We start from the raw sequence: 7,944 nt of genomic DNA on the forward strand, positions 1-7,944 counted from the left end.
TTGAATCCTGACTGGCCAACTGGCTTTGCTTCCACAGAGAGCCTGGTGTAAAAGAGCTCTGATGGTTTGAGGTGAACTGAGCAGTGTTTAGGGAGTGGGAGCAAGGCTGAATTCAGTGGGATGTTAACTGAATGTTTTATGAAGGTGGGTGTTCGGTCTCAAACTTTAATAAGGAAGCGAGGCGTAACTCTCAATGGGACTAGTTTACCAGCCTTACATCATAACCTGATTGTGTTCCTCTCTGTTCAGAGCATAAAACTACTGACAGGACCTGAACAGACTGACATTTTGGTTTTGGTTTACTCAGAAAATGGATTTTGACTTTCGTTTCTCTGTGATAATTAGTCTATATTTAAACGTCAACAATAGCAAACCTTAATAAAAAAAAGGCTTTTCAGTACAGGTGGAGTTACATTACAAGCATTTTATTACCATTTTCAACAGGCTGAAAGCGTATATATATATAAAATAAGAGACCACTTAAAATGGTGAGTTTCTTTGATTTTGCCACATTAAAAACCTCTGTAACATAATCAAGAGGAAGATGGATGATCACAAGCCACCAAACCAAGCTGAACTGCTTGAATTTTGCACCAGGAGTGGCATAAATTATCTAAAAGCAGTGTGTAAGACTGGTGGAGAAGAACATGCCAAGATGCATGTTGCATCAGGGTTATTTCACCAAATATTGATTTCTGAACTCTTAAAACTTTATGAATATGAACTTGTTGTCTTTGCATTATTTGAGGTCTGAAGCTCTGCTTTTTTTGTTATTTCAGCTATTTTTCATTTTCTACAAATATGCTCTAAATGACAATATTTTTATTTGGAATTTGGGAGAAATGTTGTCCGTAGTTTATAGAATAAAACAACAATGTTCATTTTACCCAAAAATATACATATAAATAGCAAAATCAGAGAAACTGATTCAGAAACTGAAGCGGTCTCTTACTTTTATCTTGAGGTGTGTATAAAGTACATGTATGCCTGTGCTGCCACCTAGTGCTCTTCTCCATGGGTGTAGGATATTTGAGTGTCTTGGGAGCAGTTTCCTAAACAGAGATTAAGCCTTGTCTTGGATTACGCAGCATTTTGAATGGAGTTTTTCATATTTAGCCAATTTTTCACATTGTATTTTATTATAGTATAGAAGTTTCCTTGCCTAATGTTTTTTGTTTTGTATTTTTTATTCTATGGTTTTATTCTACGACATTAATATATATTTTTTTACTAAATTTTTCTATTTAATTCAGTTATTTTTACTTTGAAGTGAAATAAAATGTAGTTTAGTTCACTTTAGTTTAAAGTTTAAAACAAAAATAAAACAAATTGTCTCTCACTTCCGGGTGGTTGCCATGCCAACTGTGGCCCGCCTTCTCTAAACAGAGGCAGAAGAAGAAGATAGATACAGAGAAAGTGTGCGGTTCTGAGTCCAGTCTCGGTTCTACATATAAATATGAGCCAACGACAAGTTCTACAAGGTGAGAAATGGTCTTAGCCTTAAAACTGACAGCAGAAGAACCGACTTTACAGGTTGATTTGGAAGCTGAATGTGGATACAGTTCAGTAAGGCAGGTAAAAATAGGGGGAAATAGGGGGAAATATGGTGATTGGTAACGTTATATAAGGTCAAACTGTTCTACAGGTGTCTATACAAGGTTAATTTTTTGTGTAAAGGAAAAATGTTTTTACTGAGCTCCAGCTGTGAAACTACATAAAAAAACGTCTTCAGAATTACTACAATTATTTTGCTATTTTGATCAATTTGATGGCAAGAAAAAAACATTTTGGTTACATTTACTGGACTTTGATAGACAGGTAACTTAGTCTTTTAGCCAGCAAATTTAAATATTTAAGACCACAGTATAGTTATCAGTTTGGGACCTAGCGGTTTGCTAACATTTGAGATTTAAAAAAGAATGAACATCCAAATTGTTTACATGTCTACAATTTGGCTTTTATTTCATGGAAAAATGTGTTTTCTTGTGGTAAATGTGGTAATACAATGAAACTAGGATAACATATATCTAAAACGTGGTTATATATTGAACTGAGTCACATTTCCCACATTATAGAACAACATTTTAGATATCTCTCATCTAATAGTGTGATTGGATTGTATTGACATAAAAAATCAGACAACTGTATCATATTAAAAAATATGCTAAATAGATAGCATCTTTCTTCTAATGAGTTTGTATGGGTTTTTTGTATATTATTTTCATACATTTAGGTTAGGACTGGGTGATATAGAAAATATCTACATCATGATATGTTTGTTCCTTAGAAGCGGTACGATACAATTCCAATATTGATATGAATACTATAAAAGTAACCAACTTCGGTGTATGCAATGATACAGCTGCTGGGTGATATGGTAAAAATAATATATCATAATGCTTAAAGAGATGTTCATGATAAACAGTCTTAATTGTATTTTGACACACAGACAAAATGCATCAGTAGTGGCAGATTTTGCTCTTCTGCTATTCAAATACTCTGCATAGCACAATGATTTTTATTTTTATTTTTTTAATTTTCTGTACTCCATCCCTTTAAACAGGTTTATTTACACACTCTGTGTAATGAAATGTACAGTTTGGTCAGTGTTTTTTTTTAGTTCTGATGAGATCCTCTATATGCTTAAGAAAATTTATCACAATATAATGAAATATCAATGTATTGTCCAGCTCTAATTTAGGTTTAACCTTTAAGTGTAAAGGTCTCAAATGACAAACCTGACAAAGAAAAATTAAAAGTGTCAAATGCACATGACTAGACTGGATAATCAAAAATATTTCAACCCCTTTCATGCCCCTAAACTGTCTCCAGCTAAATTTAACTTAATGTCTGAACATTTTTCCTGATTCAGTGTTTGAGCAGTATCAGAAGGCTCGGACACAGTTTGTCCAAACAGTTGCAGACCTCGCTACAAGACCACAAAACATCGAAACTCTCCAAAATGCAGGTGAGCAGTCAATACAAAATCAGATTGCAAAGGCAGCAGGCTAACCATGACTTACAAATCTATTCTCACAAAGTACACCAGTAGTACAGCCTCTTAATACAGTACAGTCCACTCATCATATCTAGCTTCCTTGTGCTTCTGATGTTCTGAAATGAATGAAAAGAGCATTGTGTACTTTTATGTACCTTCTTTCTCTGTCTGGCTCAGGTGTAATGTCCCTCCTGAGGCCTCTACTGTTGGATGCAGTTCCCACCGTTCAACAAACAGCAGCGCTGGCTCTTGGAAGGCTTGCCAATTACAATGATGACTTGGCTGATGCAATAGTAAAGGCAGATATCCTTCCTCAGCTTGTCTATTCACTGGCTGAGCAGAATGTAAGATGTTCTTTTAACTTTTCCTGAATAAACCAGGCTTGATGCAAAATGAAAAATGTCTGGCTGGGTAGACACTCAACAGTGTCTTATATTATGGGGCAGTTACCCAGACAGGGATTAGACCTAGTCTTGAACTACAGGAAAATATATTGTATGACTAGGCTAAAACCCTGTCCAGGAAACTGACCCTATATGTCCAGAAGTATACAGATGTTGGTTCTTGTGTATTTTAGATCAGGGGACATGTTAAAAGGGTGTACAGCTTTCACTGTCAATTTGTCTCTGCTCTACTTTATCTTAAAAGCTTACTGAAGTGAGTAGTGTGTTTTCTTGTGTTTCTCTTTAAATCTGACATTATTGTTTGCCCTGCAGCGCTTCTATAAGAAGGCAGCAGCATTTGTCCTTCGAGCGGTTGCTAAGCACTCAGCGGAGCTGGCCCAGGCGGTGGTGGACTGTGGAGCTCTAGATGCTCTTGTTGTTTCCCTGGAGGAGTTTGATCCTGGAGTGAAGGAGGCTGCTGCATGGGCACTGGGATACATTGCCCGACACAATGCACGTAAGTCCCTAAAGTTGTTTTTATAAGATCCATATTGTAGTCATTTACATTGTCATCACATTTTAAATGAAACGTTTCAAAACGTATCATTCCCTGCCAAGACAATAAGTTTCATATATTGACAACAAGCTACAAAAACAACCATTGTTCTTTTGAAGTATTGGGTGCTACACCATAATTCCACAGAACACAGTTTCACTGCTCCATAGCTCAAAGTTTTATATCTCTTCAGCCCATGTCTGGATTTAGTCCTATTTTATTGGCAATACTTCTCTACTGGGACTCAACAAGCTGTGGGTGTTCATTTGCACATATGTGTCATCAACTTAAAGTAGATAAAGACATTCACTAAAATGGGTATCCACAAGTTTGTGGACGTATAGGGTCAGTTTCATGGACAGAGATTAAGCACAGTCCTAGAAAATCTCTATTCAAAACTAAGTTCAGAAAAACTGTCCCACTATGTATTTCAGTTTAAAAGGTTTAAAGTAAGGAACAGCCTATTTAATTCTGAGGGACAACAAAAGATGGAAAAGGGTAATAAAAGTGAATTATGATTGTAATAGATCATATCATAAAACACACAATTCATAATTAATAATCAAAATTAAAAGTGATTGTTTAGACTGATCATGTAAAGCTCTTTTTATCAATAACTAATTTGCAGAACTGGCTCAGGCTGTGGTGGATGCTGGGGCAGTTCCTCTACTAGTGCTGTGCATCCAGGAGCCTGAGATTGCCTTGAAGAGGATCGCTGCTTCTACTTTGAGTGACATTGCTAAACACTCGCCTGAACTGGCACAAACAGTGGTAGACACAGGAGCCATTGCCCATCTGGCACAGATGACCCTGAACCCGGATGCCAAACTAAAGGTCAGAGCCTCTGCTGTAATCTTTAATAGGAATACTATGTATAGTCAGCGGTAATCAAGTGTAACCCTTGGGCCACTGTCATGCCGTATTTTACTTCTACTTTTACTATGCAATTTGAACCTGTCTACACTTACATTGTGTCAAAATGGACCAATAGAAATGCCACAAAATTACATGGAATAAAAATAGTTTACACTGTACGTAAAAAACATTATAAAAATATATTTTTTAAATACCAACAATTAAACATTGTTAAACTTAAATCATAATAAAATTCAAAAGAATTTACAAACGTAGCGGTAATTGAAAGTTTAGAATCTACACATAAATTCCTTGCTTGTTTGATTGAGGAAAAATTAAGGAAACATTTTGCCATTTTAAGGCAAATGTTGTATGACAAAGGGGGGCCTAGAAGAATTCTTGTCCACTAATTATAGTCTGCTCCTTTACAGAGGCAAGTGTTCTCAGCACTTGGCCAAATCTCAAAGCACTCAGTGGACCTGGCGGAGATGGTGGTGGAGGCTGAGATTTTCCCAGCTGTGCTATCCAGCCTGAAGGACCCAGATGAGTATGTAAAGAAGAATGTGACTACAATGATGCGGGAAATCACAAAGCACACACCTGAGGTACCTTCTGCATACAAAACTGCATACATATTCACTAAATCACTTCATACTGCAGAAATAAGGGCATATGGCTTATTACCAAGAAAAGACATCTTGTTCCCAGGATTTAAACTTATGATCTGCTAAAGATCAGGCAGTTCAACAGTTTGTGCAATTGTGTGTCCAAGAAAGAATGTAAAGAACTTTGGGGAGACTTACTCAGAACAGTTTGTTATATATATTGTAATTTTGCTGCTTCAAAGTGCCACAATTGTCTAACTTTATTCTTGTCAAAAGATAGATCTTAAGTTCAAATCCCAGTACTGCCTCGTTACATTATTCTCAGGAGTCCCCAGTCTCGATACATTGTTGGAATTCTTTTATCTTTACAGTAAGACTTATTTTAACCAGGGTGCAAACATTTTCAAGCCTCTGTAGATACTGTCATGTATTGAATCCAGTAAGGACAAAGGTAATGTGAGTGTATGTGTGTATGTGTTTCTCTTCAGCTATCGCAAATGATTGTGAATGCTGGGGGTGTAGCAGCTGTGATTGACTACCTCGGAGACTCCAGGGGGAACGTGCGCCTGCCTGGGATTATGATGCTGGGCTACATAGCTGCGCACTCTGAGAACCTCGCCATGGCTGTCATTGTTTCTAAGGTGTGTGACAACATCTGAATATTGCTTGTTTTATAAGTCATAAGCTAAACTGCTGTTGGAATTGTCCTTGCAATCAGAAAAATGACACCCGCATTTGGCATATCATTTGCCTGCATGTTTAGAAAAACATAAGCTAAAAATTGGTAAATGCATGATTCAATCTGGTTACCAGTTCTAGATTTAGCTAAAGCTGCTCCAATGATGTTGTAGAACAACAGTAAATAAAAATATACTTTTATTTTATTTTTTCAGTTTTCCATTAAATGTATAAAGAGATCCATAAGATATGTTATGCAATTTTATTTTGGCACTATTGTGAAAGGTAGTATTACACGCTTGTAATAGTTGGTAAGTTTTGTATTCTTATATCTGTCCTCTAGGGGGTGCCACAGTTGGCTATTTGCATGGCAGAGGAATCAGAGGACCACATCAAGGCAGCTACAGCTTGGGCGTTTGGCCAGATTGGGCAACACACACCTGAGCATGCACGAGCTGTGGCAGCAGCAAATGTGCTGCCAAAACTCCTTAATCTGTACCTGGACACACAGAGTTCTGAAGACCTGCAAGTCAAGGTTTGCATGTTCACCAGTACTGATGACAGTTCTGGAAATACCATCTGCATAAATAAATCTGCATAAAATAAAAGTTAACTTTTCTAAGCAATCCGATCAGAGGGATCTGAGTACTGGTATAATACTGCTATCTTGCGGTCAGGGTTTAAACTGAAAAAAATATGTATTAACAACTATTAGCCACCAATCTTTACATGTAAACTGTTCGTTTTTGAAAATTGACAAGTTGACAAGGTTTTTTTTTTTTTTTTACCAGCTGCAGTACCTTACAAAACAACCATGATCACTGCTCTTCTTATTTCCACAATTTAGGCAAAGAAGGCCTTAAAGAATATTCTTCAGAAGTGCACCTACCTTCCTGCACTGGAGCCCCTTCTCTATGAAGCTCCCAGCAACATCCTGAAACATGTCATCTGCCAGTTCAGCAAGGTAGGTGACTGGGACATAACAATCATGTATGCTGCCCAATAATGTTTCTGATTTAAACCAGAATTTGGGAACTTAAATATATGATGGGTCTGTTGTCGGTTGTCTCCATTTCCTGAAGGTCCTTCCACATGACAGTAAAGCACGTCGTTTGTTTGTGACCAGTGGAGGCCTTAAGAAGGTGCAGGAAATCAAAGCAGAACCTGGCTCTGCTCTGCAGGAGCACATCAACGCGATCAACAACTGCTACCCTGAGGAGATAGTCAGGTTAATACAACAAACTTCATTAAATCATATAACAATATAAATCATATAACCTTATTAGAAACCAGTTCAAGTGCAGTAGTGTTATTGAATTATTGAGATTTTTTGTAATATATTTTTTTCTTATCTGTGTTGCTTTAACAGGTACTATTCTCCTGGATACTCAGAAGTCCTGCTGGAGAGGGTAGATAACTATCAGCCTTCTTAAGATAAACTTGTTTTTGCCCCTGGGACCTTGTGGATGTGGAGCACTTTTTAGTTAACTTGTGTGTTTTACTTTATGGAGTATGTAAATGGAACCATATGTGTCAAAAAGAAATAAACTATACACAAACCTGTATGATGTAGAGGTGTATTTAATTAAATCTGGGTCTATTTGTTAATCATATACATTCAACATAAATGCAGTGTTATAATATAAGTACTATTACAACTATCAAGATACCTCTCTGTACTGTTTTTCATAATATGTTCATTTAACAGGTCCGAACCCTAATGAACCTGCTGTCTCAATGAGCACACCAGTGCTCATAATAATATAGACACATATTATAAAATACAAATAATAAAATTATAATACAATAAAATAAAATATTAATCAACAATAATCACCCTTTTCTTACCCAAGACTAAGCTTGTAATAA

The 7,944-nt window shown here is 36.6% G+C and overlaps 1 protein-coding gene across 1 annotated transcript; it reads left to right on the forward strand.

Annotated features, from left to right (window-relative positions):
- Nucleotides 1-1,330: 1,330 nt before the first annotated feature.
- Nucleotides 1,331-7,638, forward strand: spag6 (sperm associated antigen 6). The gene is made up of 11 exons (XM_007249052.4): nt 1,331-1,481; nt 2,873-2,968; nt 3,176-3,342; nt 3,715-3,898; nt 4,566-4,771; nt 5,224-5,397; nt 5,886-6,038; nt 6,419-6,610; nt 6,923-7,039; nt 7,158-7,303; nt 7,445-7,638. The coding sequence occupies exons 1-11, from the start codon at nt 1,457-1,459 to the stop codon at nt 7,506-7,508; spliced, it is 1,524 nt and encodes a 507-aa protein (XP_007249114.3). The 5' UTR covers nt 1,331-1,456; the 3' UTR covers nt 7,509-7,638.
- Nucleotides 7,639-7,944: the final 306 nt, after the last annotated feature.

Source organism: Astyanax mexicanus, chromosome 1, assembly GCF_023375975.1.
Source record: "Astyanax mexicanus isolate ESR-SI-001 chromosome 1, AstMex3_surface, whole genome shotgun sequence".
In the NCBI taxonomy this organism is placed as follows: Eukaryota; Metazoa; Chordata; class Actinopteri; order Characiformes; family Acestrorhamphidae; genus Astyanax; species Astyanax mexicanus.